General features: G+C 49.5%; 1 protein-coding gene across 2 annotated transcripts in view; it reads right to left on the reverse strand.

Annotated features, from left to right (window-relative positions):
- Positions 1-1,446: 1,446 nt before the first annotated feature.
- Positions 1,447-18,561, reverse strand: part of LOC144737620 (uncharacterized) — a 92,681-nt gene continuing 75,566 nt past the window's right edge. For both annotated transcript variants that reach the window (XM_078620385.1, XM_078620386.1), the window contains exons 12-13: positions 17,406-17,445; positions 1,447-6,161 (exon numbers count right to left, since the gene is read on the reverse strand). In XM_078620385.1, coding sequence (XP_078476511.1) covers positions 5,982-6,161; positions 17,406-17,445 — 220 coding nt within the window. In that variant the 3' untranslated portion in view covers positions 1,447-5,981. The remainder of the gene's footprint in view (positions 6,162-17,405; positions 17,446-18,561) is intronic.

The following is an 18,561-nucleotide window of genomic DNA, read 5'->3' on the forward strand; positions in this document are numbered from 1 at the left end:
GTTGCCACCCGACGGCCCGCCATCCGGGGTTGCCCCGTGTGACGGGCCTGCTGCAAGGACGCGCGCAAGAATGCGCAGACTCTTGTGATGCACAAAAAAAAAAGAAAAAATATTTTTCACATGTTATGTTCACTGTGTGCTGCGTCGGTGGTGTGTTCCTGGCACATTGGATTGTACTTATGTTGTGTTCACTGTGTGTTGTGTGTGTGCTGGGGTTCCCTGCAAATTGTATATACGTTGGTTTTACGGATTTCGTATTTATTCGGGGGTGCGGTGCGTCGGGTTATTTTCCCTTCTTGCTTTTCTGGTTCTTGTTGTTGTTCTCGTTCGCGTTATTGTTGAAAAAATTGCGAGGCACACGCGGGGTCGAGGGGTAAATAATCTTTTATTGTCGTTTGGTGCAGCCGGGACGGCTGCGAGCTGTACAGGGGGGGGGTGATGTAGGGGTGTTACGGAGGGGCTGTATACATAGGATCACACGGGAAACAAACACAGTGGGCGGGGCTTCGTGAGTGCACGGGGAGGTGCTCTCAACGACGTCCGCACAGGGCAGCCTGGGGGGCTGGCCCCACCCCTCAGCGGGGGGTTTTGGTATAAAAGGGGATGAGCCGGAGAGCTCGGGGAACAATGTTAAAGCTAAACCAGTGAAGACCGAAGATCGTCTAGCTAGAGCCCTGGACTCCCCTGGGTCGCCGCCCTTGTCAGGGCCGCGCAGGACTGAGCCAGCGGCGTGGTCCCGAGAACCAGAGCTAGTGCTCTGGGACTCCGGGTACCGTAGCCCGACTTACCAGTGTCGGGCCAGACAGCCTCCCCTAGCCCGTTAGTGGAGGACTAGGAGGTAGGTCAGAGATAGCTAGCAGTGTATTCCCAGCTAGCCGGGTGAGGGGGCCGATACCCCCTCCAGTGTTGTATGTCCGCGGTTGTGACAACTGTTGCGGAATAAATACGTGTGCCTCAACCCCGGCGTCCAAGAGTCCTCAACGATATTACACTACTATACACTACACTACTATACACTACACTACTATACACTACACTGCTATACTCTACACTACTGTACACTACTATACTATATACACCACTACTATACACTTCTATACCCTACACTACTATGCTACGATACACTACACTACTACACACTACCGTGCATTACATTACTATACACTACATTACTATAAACTACACTACTATACACTACACTACTATCCACTACACTCCGACACGTTACTATACACTACACTGCTATACACTACACTAATATACACTACTATACTATACACTTCTATACTCTACACTACTATACACTAGGCTACATATTGGGCTCTATGAGGGCTCGTTAAGCGATTAGTCGTTAACAGGGGTGGTCGTTAACAGGGGTTCTACTGTATAAATATATATTGCCTTATCTGTTATAATGTATGTGTAGTGACGAACTCGGAGACGATAAGACTTGGAGGCACTTCTTTATTAGTGAACACCATTGGGATTAACAAACTTAATACAGTGGTATATCGGTATACGTCCTTAATTCGTTCCAGAAGGTAGGACTTATACCGAAAATGACGTATACTAAACGAATTTTCCCATAATAAAGAAAGGGAAAGGAAATAATCCGTTCCAGAATATAAGAAATTCTATTTTATATGGCATATTATACATTAATGGGGTTGTATAACATAAGTTAGACACTACTTATTACTAAAATGCATACATAAATTAAAATAAATGCATAAGTAAATTAAAATACATTGAAATAAAAATAAAATTTAACATCACTTTACCTTGCTGAGAGGAGTTGATAGCCTACGGGGATGGTGGTGAGGAAGGGGAGGAGTCGTGAACGGTGACTCATCCCGACCCATACAAGTTCTAGCAAGCGCGTCATATCCCAAGCAAGACGTCGTGTCCCAAAACATTTTTTTCTCGTCAAAACACGGCGTATACTAAATTCGATGTATTCCAAAGCGGTCGTATACCGAGGTATGATTGTATTTAGTCCGTCTATTATCGGTGACGCGACTCAACCAGGACAGTTGGGAGGATGTCTGACTAGCGGCGCCCCGAGGTGGTAGAGATGGAGATAACGACGAGAAGAATGGTGAAGACGATGAGAAGAATGGTTAAGATGACGAGAAGAATGGTGAAGATGATGAGAAGAATGGTGAAGACGACGAGAAGAATGGTGAAGACGACGAGAAGAATGGTGAAGATGGCGAGAAGAATGGTGAAGACGACGAGAAGAATGGTGAAGATGATGAGAAGAATGGTGAAGACGATGAGAAGAATGGTGAAGACGACGAGAAGGATGGTGAAGATGATGAGAAGAATGGTGAAGATGGTGAGAAGAATGGTGAAGATGGTGAGAAGAATGGTGAAGACGACGAGAAGAATGGTGAAGACAACGAGAAGAATGGTGAAGATGACGAGAAGAATGGTGAAGATGACGAGAATGGTGAAGACGATGACGAGAATGGTGAAGATGATGAGAAGAATGGTGAAGACGACGAGAAGAATGGTGAAGATGACGAGAAGAATGGTGAAGACGATGAGAATAATGGTGAAGACGACGAGAAGGATGGTGAAGATGATGAGAAGAATGGTGAAGATGGTGAGAAGAATGGTGAAGATGGTGAGAAGAATGGTGAAGATGGTGAGAAGAATGGTGAAGACGACGAGAAGAATGGTGAAGACAACGAGAAGAATGGTGAAGATGACGAGAAGAATGGTGAAGATGACGAGAATGGTGAAGACGACGACGAGAATGGTGAAGATGATGAGAAGAATGGTGAAGACGACGAGAATAATAGTGAAGATGACGAGAAGAATGGTGAAGATGACGAGAAGAATGGTGAAGATTGTGAGAAAAATGGTGAAGACGATGAGAAGAATGGTGAAGACGACGAGACGAATGGTGAGGATGGTGAGAAGAATGAAGACGACGAGAAGAATGGTGAAGATGGCGAGAAGAATGGTGAAGACGACGAGAAGAATGGTGAAGACGACGAGAAGAATGGTGAGGATGGTGAGAAGAATGGTGAAGACAACGAGAAGAATGGTGAAGATGACGAGAAGAATGGTGAAGACGATGAGAATGGTGAAGACGACGAGAAGAATGGTGAGGATGGTGAGAAGAATGGTGAAGACGACGAGAAGAATGGTGAAGACGACGAGAAGAATGGTGAAGACGATTAGAAGAATGGTGAAGATGGCGAGAAGAATTGTGAAGATGACGAGAAGAATGGTGAAGATGACGAGAATGGTGAAGACGACGAGAAGAATGGTGAAGATGACGAGAAGAATGGCGACGAAGGACTTGAGCAGCACGACGGGGATCCCACTCCAACAACAGCCCCGAGGTCCCCTACAGGGGCCCCTCTTATACTGTCAGCGTGGCCTGGTGGGCCCCTTCCGTGAACTTTCCCCTAGATCCCCCTCTCGTGTATATCCTGGCCTGCTGACGTCAGGAATGCCGTACGCCGCAGATCTCCTTTTCTGCCAGCAGCCAGCGCTATGCCACTACATGTGTATTATTTGTAGCTGTTTATCATATAAAAATAGTCGCGATGAATACGGTATGTGGGCAAAAACAAAATGAATCGAGCACTGTATTGTAATACCTCTGTAATGTTCACATGAAAGAGACGATAGCCCAGTGGTTCTTAATATGGGGTGTATTTATTAATTTATAATACATATTTTTACGATTGAGAACCAACGGGGTGCAAGGCTGCAATAAAGGTTAAGAAACACTGCTCTCTAGCCAATGATGAAGGTTAAGAACCACTGCTCTACTCAACTGTAAAGCTCAAGAACCACTGCTATATAGCCTGTCGGGGGACGCTAACTGCTCGGGTGCCATCTGGCGGCCAGAATGTTTGCCGTGGAACGTAAAACAAATATTTGGGGCTGAATGCCAAAGGTTGTAAATATCGGGTAACGCTATGGTGACATCTGCCCAAAGTAAAACAAAGAAAAGCATTAAGCAAACTTCAGTGCGTGTACAAAATTCTCCATCGCGTTGTCCTTGATGAGGTGCCGCGAGATCAGACCGTGTTCGTCCCAGTGCTCAGCGAGCTGCATTGGCTTCTGGTCGCCCGAACGAATACATTGTTGTGAAATCAAATCAAACTTTACTGACGTAGCACAATTCGTGCATAAAATTGCGAATACAAAGTGCTTTACAAGACGAATTTAAAGCGAATGACACAATTTTTTTAATAGCAATAAGATTAATACGTTAAAAAAACCAGAAGTAACATTATAATGAACTAAAAGTATAATATAAAGCATTAATAAGCATACAATCAGGGCACCCTAATTAAAAGCCATATAAGGTCTCTATCATTACACACACAAAGTTCTTGCCACAAACGAACCACAACGGTACAATGCTCCAGGAGAATAAAACATCACCACGTGAACTCCGCTCAGTCTCGCAGCAGCGGCTTTTGGCCGACCATCGGACAAAGACGGTGGTCACCGCATTATCGTGTGGCGCTTTCAGATGTATATACGATACATTATACACTACACCACTATACACTACACTGCTATACACTACACTGCTATACACTACACTACTGTACACTACTATACACTGCACTACTATACACTACACTACTATACACTGCACTACACAATTTTTTGGCTACTTTCGGATGTGCTTCTGCAGCCGTCTAGAACGCCCTTCCTCCCAATATTAACAAGCTGCTGGAGCTTGCTAACGAATTTCTTTAGAACTGCTTGTTGTTTAGTTTGTTGTCCTCATCCCACACCTCCGAGTAGCATGGTTGGCTCCGTAGAGTGCGAACGAAGTTCAACACCCATACGTACTACACTATGCACTGCATACTACACTACATTATGCACTACACTATTCTCTAAAGAACTATACACTTCACAATACACTACTATACACTGCACTCCTATACACTACACCTCACCTCCGATTAGCACGTTTGACTAAGTACGGTGCGAAAGAAGTTCCACACACACATACGTACATAAAACGCGATTGGGTATGAATAAGTTGGGTACGTTTTTGCGACAGGACACAAAGCGGAAGGGCGTAAAAATTGCGGTGTCACCGTACGGTATTGGCAATTTTTTTGCTGCTTATTGCTGATGCATTTATTGTGATACGTGACCTGTGCTCAGAGACTGTACAATGATGATAATGACGACGATGATGTGAAGTGTGTTGCTACACAAACTAAACTTGTTTAATCTGTAGAACTGGACAACAGTAAGGGAGGGAAAAAGGCGAATTCGATTAACTTTGCATTTTGCAACAAATACGACCGGTGGCTATCACCATTACACTTGCTATACCAGAGGATCTAATTTTAACGGCACGAACTTAATTTGAATGCGCCCCAGGGGAAGAAAAAGAGGCCGCCTAGGTTAAAATTAATGAACGAAAAAGAGGGATCCGAGTTAAAATAAAAAATAAAACTAAAACCTCAAAATTTAAAGCGTCATCGCAGCGGTACAAAAACTGAAATGCTTGGACGCGGCCAACTTTGACAACCCCACGGGCAAGACGCCGCCCCGTTGGCAAAAACAAAAAACAAAAAATATTCTAAACTCTTTTTTATTGTATCAGGGAAGGCACCACTGAGCTATGTCTATATTTTTTCAGAAGCGACCTGGCCATCACAAATGATAGCTCAACGAAGTGGCTTATCACATGGAAATGTATAGCAGCAACCAAATACCAATAAATGCGTGTTGTTGGTTATAAATGTGGAGGGAAAACGCCGGAGGACCCAGATAAAAATCCACATGACCATGGAGAGACCATGCAAACTCCAAATATATAACAGGCGTCGGGGTCGGGATCGAACCCATGACCTCTTGTATATCAGGCAAGGTTAGTTAACATCTCCTAGCCACTGTGTCATGTGGTTCTGTGGCTACGTGAGCTGGTGCTTATTTAAATTTGTGTTTGTATTGTGTATCTGGTGCTCTAACTGTGAAGGTCACGCGTAAAAAGCATGACCTTCGACACTGCTAGTGACGGCAGTCGTCGTTACCAAAGCGACTTCCTCGTAGTTTGGGTAGTCACTGAATGTCTTTTGGTAGCCGGCGGGGGCAAGAGACGCGGGTCGCACGACCTGCTGGTACAGTGGTGTGCGGATGGTCGGAGGCAGTGGCGGCTGCTGCACAGACACAAAGAGGAAATAGTGAAATAATCAGTTGCAAAATATCACGTAAACTATAAACTATTTTTTATATTTATTGTACCAGGTATAAGGCCCACTTAGCTGTAGCTCTTTCAGAAGCGACCTTGCCATCACAAATGATTGTTATTCTATGGTTCTTTCAGTAAAGTCACGTAGAAAAGATAATAACAATAGAATAAAAAAATGAAAATAAAATGAATAAAAAATAATACAAATATCAAGACGTTTCGATCGCAACACATCAGGAATAGGGAGGTTAGCCTCTGAAGGAAAGCTGTTTATAAAGGTTTAGGGATGGGCGGGGCAGCTAATGTTAATGTATGAGAGGGCTCCAACACCGGCAGTAAGTCTACACCAATCAAAGAGCTGTTTATAGAGGTTTAGAGATGGGCGGGGCAGCTAATGTTAATGTGTGAGAGGGCTCCGACACCGGCAGTCGGTCTACACCAATCAAAGCATTGCACCTCGCTCCACACACCCACACTGCTGACGTTGGAGGTGGACAAGAAAACACAAATCAAGTCATGACCCAAAGTGGTTGATGACATCTTTACAATGATTGTTGAGTTTAAAACCGTTGTCTCGGTTGAAATTGTGTCTGTGTCTTTATATATGGATGGCTTCGTGAACAAATCTTTGTTGATAGCCAGTCAGTTTACAAAGTACCATCGTCTTAGAGAAATACATTTCACGTGAGCCAGCCGCATTAAAGTAATGATTAGCCAAGGCAGAAGTATTGGTCCTGCCGTGTTTCAGATCTGCCTTATGTTCACGAACATGGTCTGAGACATGTCGTTTGGTTTCCCCAATGTAACTGCTGCCGCAGATACAGCTTAGTTTGTAGATGCTGGGATATTGAATGTCAGGAATCTTGTCCTTCACAGATGGGATCAGGTCACGAATTTTATGCAATGTGTTAAATCGGACCTGGATCTTGTGTTTGTTCAAGATTTAGGAAATCTTTTTGGTTTTCCCTGCTATGTAAGTGTAATGTAGTAACTCGGCGGGAGACGACTTCACGGGTAGCACACTCTTTTATTTCACCAACTATAGTTACACGGGTGACTAACACCAGCTATAGTTACTCGGGTGACCAACACCCACTTAGTTACACGGGTGGCTAACACCAGCCTAACCCATACGGTTCTCCTGGCTACACCAACACGGGCTCTTACGCCCTGTAGCCTCTCGGAACACACCCAGCCAGGGTGTCCGTCTCGACTCTGGGTCCCACAGTCCCGACCCACATGGGCGTCGGACCACGGGTCCCACAGTCTCGCCTCCGAGCCACACAGGGCCCCGGTCCTGACAAGGACAGCGGGACTAGGGGTCTCAGGGCACTACTTCTTCAACTCCGTCTTCAATCTTCAACTGGTTAATAACCCCGAGTGCTCCCGCGCGTCCTCCTTTATGTCCATCCTGCGGACGTCGCTGAGAGCACCCATCCCATTTGACCAATCACTGCGCGCTGCCCACGATCCTCTTTCTCACTTCGTGTCAGCGCGCACAATCCCACACGCCGCGCCGCCCCGTACTCACTCACTCCCGGCGCGCGCGTCCACACCACGCCCACATGCGTGCCCAACCCTGCACCCCGCGCCGCCCCGTGATCCATCACTGTCGGCGCACGTCAACACCACCACTACATCACCCCCTACCACATAGCTCGCAGCCGACCCGGCTGCTATAAAAATGTATTACTCCCCCCCCCCCCCCATGTGTGCCCCGTAACACAACAACAATCACAACAACACAACAAGAACACCCCCATTCGCAAAAATCAGCACATGCCACTGCAACAACAAGAACAATATGTACAATCCGGCGAGTGACAACAATAAATGTGTATGCAAGAAAAAAAAATGTCCGACTCGTGCAGCGTCCCATTCTTTCTGACCGCCCCTTGAACGGGACATTACCCCGGCAGAGGGGGAACGCGGCGGCGAGCTCGGGTTTGATTTTTTTTTTTTTTTTCATGAAAAGTGTTGTGTCCTAGCACGAGTCCGCCTTGCCAGTCCGTCGTACGGCACCCGACGCGGTTGACCGTCCGGTGGTGCCGGCAGTCCAGGAAGGCACGGGCCAGGCATCGGAGATCCGCGCGTGCCGCGGGGTTCCGGTTCCCGACGGTCAACAGCCGTCAGGTCCGAGACACCTGGGGGTGGGTCAGGTGGAGACACGTGAGGATCAGCCTGCGACACATCCCTCCCCGAGTCGCCGGCCACATCACATGCTCGGTCGCCACGGCACAAAGTGGGGTCACGCGGTGCCGCGAAGGGTTTCAGTCGGGAGGGGTGCATGTACCAACGGCGTTTTTCCCATTTAATCTGTATACTCTGGGGTCGTGCAACACGCACAATTTCCACCGGTCCCCTCCATGGTCTCAACAATTTAGGGGACGTAGCCAACGGTGTATGTGGACAATGCAGCCAGGCCTTATCGCCTGGTTTCCAATCGTGCGTATGCACCCTTCGTCCATGCAATCTTTCGTTCGCGATCTGCCGAGACCGCGAATTCAATCTCGCAGCCTCTCGCGCTTCAGCCAGTTTGGCGATATTAAATTTGATGTGGTCTGCCAATTTAGATTTTTCGCGTGGCTGGGAAATCCCCAGTTGGACGTCCATGGCCGGATCGGCCTCCCGCCCATACATGAGAATAAATGGGGAAAACCTCGTCGCCGCATGAGGGGCCATTCGATAGGCCGCGAGTACCCCAGGTACCTGTAAGTCCCAATCAACCTGATCGTTGCAGACCTGTTGGCACAGCATAGAAGTAATCGTCCTGTTCAGACGTTCAACCATTCCGTCAGTCTGCGGGTGGTACGGGGAGGTACGCACTTTCTTTGTACCCAATAGGTCGCACACCTCGCGCAACAAAACGCTCGAAAATGTTTTCCCTTGGTCCGTCAGCAAGCGTTCGGGGGCGCCCTTGTCCAAAACATAGCCCTGGACAAAGGCGTCCACCACTGCCGCAGCCGACTGGTTGGCGAGTGGCCATGCCATGGGCCAACGGGTGAAGTACTCTACGCCAACCAGCAGGTACTTATTACCCCTAGGTGTAGCGGGAAAAGGCCCCAAGATGTCGAGCGCAACCAGTTCGTTTGTGCGTGAAACCTGAATGGATTGCAGCGGTGGATTAGCCGCTATTGGTGGCGGTTTTCTTTGGGCGCACCCTACACATCCCTTAAGGATGTTCGCCACGTCGTTGCCCATCCCCGGCCAATAATAGTCTCGCTGGATTAGGGCGAGCGTTTTGTGAAAACCCAGATGCATGAGTCGTTCATGAGCAGCCAGAACGACCCTACCCCGCATAGCAAATGGCACAACGAGCGCGTGACGCCGAGACATGTTGTCCCACTTCATCAAGAGGCCCTGTCTGCACACCCAGGAACCGACCCGCGTTTCCCCCCCTCCGGGAGCGTCAACCTTCCGACGTAGCGTGAGTAGGGAGCTGTCGGCCATTTGGAGACGGCCCCACTCGATGAGAGGCAACGCTAGTAACGAGTCCGTCCCCGTGGGAGCGTCGACCCCCGTAGTGTCAGTGGCGGCGAGCAAAACTTCCGCGGGGGCGGCGACAGGGGGTTTACACCGCGCCGATCCCAGCAGACATGCGCATTCTGTGCGCGGCGGCAATCGCGACAAGGCATCCGCATTCGAGTGGCGCAATCCCTTACGGTAAATCGTCGTGAATTGGTAGTCCTGAAGGACCTCCAACCATCGGGACAATTGGCCGGAGGGTTGCGCCACCCGCATAGCGTATTGGAGAGCCGCATGGTCCGTACGAACCATAAAAGGACGGCCGTAAAGATACGGCCTGAATTGCTGTATAAAAAAAACAATCGCCAGCAATTCACGACGTGTTACGCAGTAGCGTTGTTCCGCAGGTTACAGAACTCTGCTACCGTAGGCGACCACCCGTTCGACCCCCCCAACCACCTGTGAGAGCACTCCCCCGATACCCGTGTTACTGGCATCCGTGTCGAGCAAAAACGGTTGCGTGAAATCGGGGTAACACAAGGGGGGAGCCCGCACCAAGGCGTCACGAAGGGAGCAGAACGCAGCCTCCTCTTCCGGCCCCCAGTGAAACCTCACACCTTTAGCCGTCAGAGCGTGCAGGGGCCTGGCTATGGTGGCAAATTGTTTGACAAAACGACGGTAGTAGGAGGCGAATCCTATGAAGCTGCGGACTTCAGTGACCGAGGTTGGCGTTGGCCATGAGCTGACGCAGTGCATCTTAGCAGAGTCTGTCGAGATCCCTGAACGGCTAACGATATGGCCCAAGTACCTGACCGATTCTCGAAGCAGGTAACATTTTGCTGGTTTAAATTTAAGTTTAGCGGAACGCATCCTGAGGAACACCGCTCTCAGTCGCTGGAGGTGCTCCTCAAAAGTCCGGCTGAAAACGATGATATCATCGAGGTAAATCAAACAGGTGTCCCATTGGAGTCCTGACAAAACCAATTCCATGAGCCTCTGGAACGTGGCGGGAGCGGAATGTAAGCCCATGGGCAATCGGTTGAATTCAAATAGGCCTCCCGGTGTCCGGAAAGCGGTTTTTGGTTTCGATTCGTCATCGAGGGGCAATTGCCAAAATCCCGAAAGCAGATCAAGCGTCGAAAAAAAGTGTGCTCCCGCCAAGGCATCCAGCGACTCATCCATCCTGGGGAGCGGATACGCGTCGGCCATTGAGATTTTGTTTAGGCGGCGGAAATCGACACAGAACCGCAAGGACCCGTCCTGTTTTTTAACAAGGACGATGGGAGCACCCCACGGACTGGAAGAGGGCGAAATGATGTCGGCCGCCAACATGTCATTAACCGCCGACTGCACATGCTCCTTCTCGGCTGGGCTGAGCCGGAAGGGATTCTGTCGAATACGGGCCGCGTCCCCCGTCGCTATGTGGTGGCGCAACAGGTCTGTGCAGCCAATATCGTACTTGTGTCTGCTAAACACGTCAGCGAATTCGAGTAGCAAGCCCCTCAACGCTCCCAACTGCACACTAGACAAGTTACTAGACCCAGCACACAACGAGTCCAACCACTCTGTCCCCTCCTCAATTTGAGGATGCGTATCGACTCTCGAATCCGCGTGAGCAACGAGCTGTTCCTCGACGGGTAGCGGCGCCGCGTGAGCCAGCACTGTTCCCTGTGTAATTACGGCTGGCCGCGACCCCGTATTCAGGACCATAACGAACGGCTCACTGTCCGCCCGCACCATGGTCTGAGCCACCGCTAAGCCGAGGCCCCCAACAGCTCTGTTTGACGGCCCCAACATAACTCCCTGTCCCCCCGCATCCACCCCGAGGGGTTTCCTCAATCGAAGGGGTACCAACATTTGCGATCCCGGGGGTACCCGTACAGTCTGAGTTGCCAGCGCCTGCACCGTCGCACAAACCGTGCGTATTTTAGTAGGACTCGTCAAAAATGCAACCCGCCATCCCGATGGAAGCTCAATGCAGGCCTGATCTATGAAAATTTTGATGGGCATTTTAGCCAGAAAGTCCGTACCTAGTAAACAAGGAACTGCCAGCGATGATGATACAAAAATAGTACCCGCCAATTTGATATCGCCAATACAAATAGTCGCCCGAATCTGGCCGATGATTCCCAAGGATCCCCCGTTCGCCGCGTAAAATGGTACGTCCACCGGCAAAAGGGGTCGACATTGGACGGGAAGGATGTTATAAATAAGGTCCGAAATGATAGTGGCTGACGCACCCGTGTCCACAAGCACCCGGACCTCAACCCCGTCAATAAACCCCGTTACCACGGACGACCCGGCCGACGCAGCCACCATCCTGTGGGCCAATTCGGACCATTCGACTGCTTTCGGGCCGTGTACGAAACCCCCTCGCCGAACCGAATCCCCGGTACCCATACGCGGTCCCCCCACCGCGAAGCGGCGACCCAAGTGTGCCGTGTATGTGGACCGAGCGTGTGAGGTGCCGCGACTTGCCGGGTTTAGCTGGGACGACTTGTGGCCCTGGTCGTCGTCCGGACGTGGTCCCGTGGCGCGCTGACGCGGAGCCCGGCACCCGGACGCGACGTGACCCCGAAGGCCGCAGTTGTAGCAGACGACTAGGGACGTCGTAGGTTTCGGTTGCTCCAGCTTGCAGGATGAACGTGTGGGCGAACGACCTCCCGTTCTCCACTCCCCCGGTCTTGATACGGTGAAGGCCTCCTCCCGAGCCGCAGCAGGCTGAGGCTCGGCGACCGTGGCGGCAGGCGCCGCGATCCCCGCCAATGCGCAGATGACCGTCCGCTTGCGCTTGAGGACTTCGTATGCGTGAATACTCGTGGCAATCCCCAGGGAGCAGATGTCCATTTCGTCCGCCGTATTGATGGGGACTCCCAGGTCGTGAGCCAACGCCAGCAGCTGCTCCGTCACCATGGCGTCCTTCCCCTCCTTGTCCATGCGGGGAAAAGCTGCGTCCGCCCAGGCGAGCAGCGCCGTGCGATAGGCGAGCGTTGTTTCTCCAACCACCTTGCGCCGTTCGTAGAAATGGTGGCGACAGGTCGAGGGCGGGCCGAATACCTTAGCCATTAGATGTAGCGCGGCCTGGAGCGTTGAGCGGGACGACCTTGGGGCAGATGTGAAGGCTGCAAGCGCGTCGTCGTCGAGCGTCGCTGGCAGCGCGCGTAGGGCAGTGGTGTCGGACCACCCCGACATTTCTTGATGTGCGAGGAACCTTCGTTGGAAGGCTCCCCAGTCGCCCCCGTCTGCCTTGAACGCCGTCAGCGCGGGCAATCGTTGCTGGAAGACCCGGTCGTCGTCCTCCGAGGAATGATTTTCCCGCGCGCCGCTGTGGTTATAGAAAATGTCGGCTCCGTCTGCAGGCGCATGATGGAGAGCTCTGGCGCGCGCCGATGACGCGGGCTGCGCTGAGTGGAGATCTCCGCCCACGTGGTGTCCGCGCTTCCCGCCAACCGATGGCGGACCCTCAAAAACGGCGCCAACTTCAAAACTTTTGGCGCGAAGCGCCTTCTGGCGGGATCCCTCCAGCCGCGCTCCCTCCTCCAACCCCGCAGCCGTCCCTCCGCCCGCTGAAACGGTGATTTCCGCCAAAATTGCAGCGGCGGCGAGCAGCAACTCCGTCAGGCGGGAGTGTGCGTCCTGTAGGCTGGTGTCGGAGGCGAGCGGAGCGTCGGCCATCGCCGCGAAGTGCTGCATCGGCGGCAACTCCTCGTCCTCTCCTTCTGAGGTTTGTGTCTCCAGTACGCCGTCGTCTTCCCGATCTCGCTCGTGGGTACGGGTAGTCTTCCTAGTATCCATTCCTTTTTGAAGACAGGTTTACTTCTGACGCCAGTTGTAATGTAGTAACTCGGCGGGAGACGACTTCACGGGTAGCACACTCTTTTATTTCACCAACTATAGTTACACGGGTGACTAACACCAGCTATAGTTACTCGGGTGACCAACACCCACTTAGTTACACGGGTGGCTAACACCAGCCTAACCCACACGGTTCTCCTGGCTACACCAACACGGGCTCTTACGCCCCATAGCCTCTCGGAACACACCCAGCCGGGGTGTCCGTCTCGACTCTGGGTCCCACAGTCCCGACCCACATGGGCGTCGGACCACGGGTCCCACAGTCTCGCCTCCGAGCCACACAGGGCCCCGGTCCTGACAAGGACAGCGGGACTAGGGGTCTCAGGGCACTACTTCTTCAACTCGTCTTCAATCTTCAACTGGTTAACAACCCCGAGTGCTCCCGCGCGTCCTCCTTTATGTCCATCCTGCGGACGTCGCTGAGAGCACCCATCCTATTTGACCAATCACTGCGCGCTGCCCACGATCCTCTTTCTCACCTCGTGTCAGCGCGCACAATCCCACACGCCGCGCCGCCCCGTACTCACTCATTCCCGGCGCGCGCGTCCACACCACGCCCACATGCGTGCCCAACCCCGCACCCCGCGCCGCCCCGTGATCCATCACTGTCGGCGCACGTCAACACCACCACTACATAAGCAAAGGAAATGGTTTTGATTGGATCTTCAGATGGTTCCTTCCTCACGGTTGGGGTGATGGCTTTGTGGATTGTGTAGTGAGAATATCCATTCGCCTTGATAGTCTGGTGTACGTGTTTGAGTTCACAAATGATTGCTCGACGAAGTGGCTTATCATCATCATCATCGTGTGGAAATTTATAGCAGGAGCCAAGTTCTCCAGGCACGGGATGTTGATTCTACATTCATAGAGACGGATATAGAACCATAGAGACCCAGACTCAGAGAACGAGAGACCCCACAGAGACCCACAGAGACCCATTGAAAAAAAGAAACTAAACCTAAACTATTATTTTACCAAGGTAAGGCCCACTGAACTTTATAGCCTTTTTTCAGAAGCGACCTGGCTATCACAAATGATAGCTCAACGAAGTGGGCTTATCATAATAATAATTATATTGCAATTCATAACGTGTGCAAATTTGCGGACGTAATGGCCGCAACTCAGAGGCGCAGAGACAAGCTCAGAGTCACTCGAAAGCGTGGTTGTAGAGGTGAGTTTTTAAGTGTCTCTTGACGGAGACGATTGAGGTGATGCTGCGAATGTGCAGAGGTATGGCGTTCCCGACAAAGGATGCATGGTTTTCCGGTAGCTGTTTTGATGCGTTCTTCAATGTAGGAAGAACGTGAGGCAAGGATAAGTTCGTTGGTTTTCCTGCAGGCAGCTCTATAGGCAGCTCGATCAGCAGGAAGACCACTTCGGGATGCGATCCTTTCAAGGCACCTCCTGATTCGCTTAGCAAGGGATGGCGTCTCTTGAGAGCCACCGAGTGTCATGGGAAAGCTGCCTAGTGGTTTGTGGGTTGAATGGTGCCAGCTTGTCCAGCGCCACCCTCAGGTCAGCTTCTAGCTTGAGAGTTGGATCGGATGATGGGGATAACAATGAAGGCGAATTTGCGAGGAGGTGATGTAGAGTGGAAAACTTGATACCATTGAAATTACGGGAGTGGCGGGTGGTTTTAATGGCGATTGGCTTAGGGAATTTAAAGGGAAAATAGGAAAAAGTGGTTGTCAGAGAAACCAGTTTGGAAAACTCCCAGTGCAGAGATGCGACGATCCAGGTCAGGTTCCAGAACCAGGTCGAGCATGCTCTCAACATTTGTTGAGGAAGCTCTGGTGGGGCCTGAGTTGGTAATGACCAGATTATGGCAGAACCAGGTTGACTCGAGGTGGTTATCAATGGAGGCTGGGGTATTGCCAGGGCAATTAAATTCTCCAGTAAGTACGAGCCTGTGAGGTGGGATAGGAATGAGGTAAATAAATTCGGAAAGCTCGTTTAAGAAGGTAGTGATGCTGCTATCTGGAGGGCGATAGATGTAAATGAGGGAAACGCACTCGGTGTTAGTAGTGAGGGACACGGACTGGACCTCAGATGTGGCGGGAGCCATCGGTAGATAGAGCTTTTTAACCAATACCTCTGGCGTCGCTGATCATTGCTTTAACGCTGTGGGCTCACACGAAATTGATTTTTCCAAGACGAAGGTATTCTGCAAACCCACCGGCTATCATCAGATATTTGTTCATGAAGCCATCCAAATATATAAACACAGACACAACTTCAACCGAGAAGATGGGTACAAACTGAGCAATCATTGGAAGGACGTTATTAACCAGGTAAAGTCTTAACTGACTGTGATGTTTCTACCCTACCTGCCTATTTCAGCTGTTATTTCCGACTCTTTGTGTCACTCTCTCTTTGTGTCTCCCTCTCACCATGTGTACCTCTTGCTCTTAGGGGTTTTTTGTTCTTGTTGCCCAGCTCTCTGACATTGACATGCTAATCTTCTCATTAGCACACCTCTGGTGAATGAGCTGTCTCACAATTGACATGCTAATCTCTCACATTTACTTTTACGTACAAATTCCTTCTCTAGCTTCGCCCACTTACCCTTGGGTTGGGCCCACCAAAATCCTATATAAACTCTTGTTGCAGCAGCTCTTTCTCCTACGTCAGCAGTCCTCCTGCTGTGTTTGTTGACGGTTGCTTGTGTTGCAAGCGAAACGTCGTGATCTATTATTTTTTCTACCTACGTGACTTTACCAAAAGAACCAAAGAGTATAGTGACAGACAACTGAAAATACATGATGAAAAACCACACACGTGAACACGAATGCACATGGAGTGAGACTGAGAAGCGCGAAGAGAGATGCATGAGAAAGAAAAGAAGACGAAGAATAATACCAGGATAAAAAAAGGCAGGCGCGGATATAAACTGACAGAATAAAGAGACGTTAACGCTTTCCCATACCGATAACGTATGATTACGTCATCAGATGTTTCTTCTGATTTCATTCCGATGACGTATACGTGTTCAGAACAGAATCGGAAGAAAAAATATAATTAAATAATTTTATCGGCACCGAGGCGCCCACTGGGGTTGCTTAGCAAAGTTTGTGGCATCAGTTACCGGTGGGTGTGTCACTAGGGTTCTCTGCGGCGAGATACGTCTTTGAAGCGCAATGACGCTACTGCGACTACAATTCTCTCTAAATAAAAGTAATGCTGAGAACCACTTGAGCGTTCCGAAATTCAGGGGTCAACAGGACACCACCCACCTACCCTGCAACTTGCAAACATCTCGGACATGGCAAAGGGGTTTATACGAGTCAGAGACGAACACATACAAAGAGAGAGAACAAAGATCTCCATTCAGCGTCATCACGGTTTTTTTTATCAGATCGCGTAAATGTTGTCGTAAACTCACCTCCACTCCAACACAGCAAATTATTAAGGTGCGTCACGTAAACAAAAACATGTTAAATCTCCGTTAAGCATGCAAATAACAATAGGAGAGGTCCCTGTCAATCAGCGCCACATACAGTGCCGGATTATCCTAAAAACACAAGTAGTATATGCTATGGGCCCCGCACTTTCAAGGGCCCCGTGCTAAATGATTTTAAGCTATCAATTCTGGTTCAGTGATTCTGCACTTGCTCTATTACTATAGTACTATACCGCCTTCAACTTTTATGAACGACTGGGTGTTTAAGGTTAGCGATTTATTGCATTATCTGGCTATATAGCAGATGAAAAAATACAATAAAATTACTATGCAAGTAAAACATTCGTGTTTTAATATTTACGTGTTTATTTCTTTATTTCGGGGCCCTTTATAACACATGCTACACGCCCCACACTAGCTTCATCCGGCACCGGCTACATGAAGTGTGATCTGGAGACTCATGCCGTCCCATTGTGACCCATCCAATCTCACCTTTGCCAAAGATTGGCTGGTCCTCCCAATTCCAGCCGTCCTGCCGCACCAAATCAGACCATGTTAGCGTCACGCTGGCAATTATACTCTTTGTTTTTTTTCAGTAAAGTCACGTAGGTTAATCAAGTGAAGAGAAGTCCCAAGAGGCACGACCTTATATATACTGGTTAAGGGGGGAGGAGCCAGGATGGGCCGCGGGAGAGGAGTTGTGAGATGGTCAGTACTGCTGCTGGAACTGAGCCTTTGTAATGTAGATGGCAGAAGTAGATAAGTAAGCTAGGATTAAGCCGCCTTTTGTTATGCTTTTGGGTAGGTAAAATTCAAAGCAGGTAACTAAAGTAAAAAAGAAGTTAAATATGATAAGCAACGTGTGGTGATGTTGATGGTGGTGCGTGGAGCTGAGGGTAACCGACTGGTAATATGGATATGTTTAAGAAGATAAATCTAAACTGGCTGTCTATCAGTAAACTGCACGGTAACTAAAGTTTAACTTGGTTAATTACATCTTTCCAATGATTGCTCAATCTGAATCCAACATCTCGGTTGAAGTTATGTCTGTGTTTGTATATCTGGATGGCCTCATGGACAAATCTTTGGTAGTATCCAGGAGGTTTGCAAAGTACCTTGGTATCTGAGAACACAATTTCATGCGAGCCAGCAGTATTTTAACAGTGGTCAGCCATGGCCGACGAATTCGTCTTAACATGTTTCAAATCCGACTTGTGCTCGCGAATGCGGTCAGCAATGTGTCGTTTCGTTTCCCCGATATAGCAGTCACCACAGGTACAACTTAATCTGTAAACACCGAAGTACTGTAATTCAGGAATGGCGTCCTTTGCGTATGGGATCAGATCACGGTTTTTGTGTACTGTATTGAATAAATTAAATCACGTCGAGATTGAATTTATTTGTTTTCTTTTTTAACCTACGTGACTTTACCGAAAAAACCAAAGAGTATGAATCCTCACGAAAGCTTCAAATCGAGAGTCAATTAGTCGCTTCAATCAAAGGAGTATTTCATCCGTAGACCAAATGGGAATCCGAGATCAGATTTTTCTCCAGGTTGTATTTGCTCAACCAAGATGAAGGTTTGATCGAGTGAATATTTAACGTTTCGCCAGGGAATAACTGTGGAGACTAGCATCGTCTCACGGGA

The sequence above is a fragment of the Lampetra planeri genome, chromosome 72 (genome assembly GCF_965212315.1).
Source record: "Lampetra planeri chromosome 72, kcLamPlan1.2.h2, whole genome shotgun sequence".
In the NCBI taxonomy this organism is placed as follows: domain Eukaryota; kingdom Metazoa; phylum Chordata; class Hyperoartia; order Petromyzontiformes; family Petromyzontidae; genus Lampetra; species Lampetra planeri.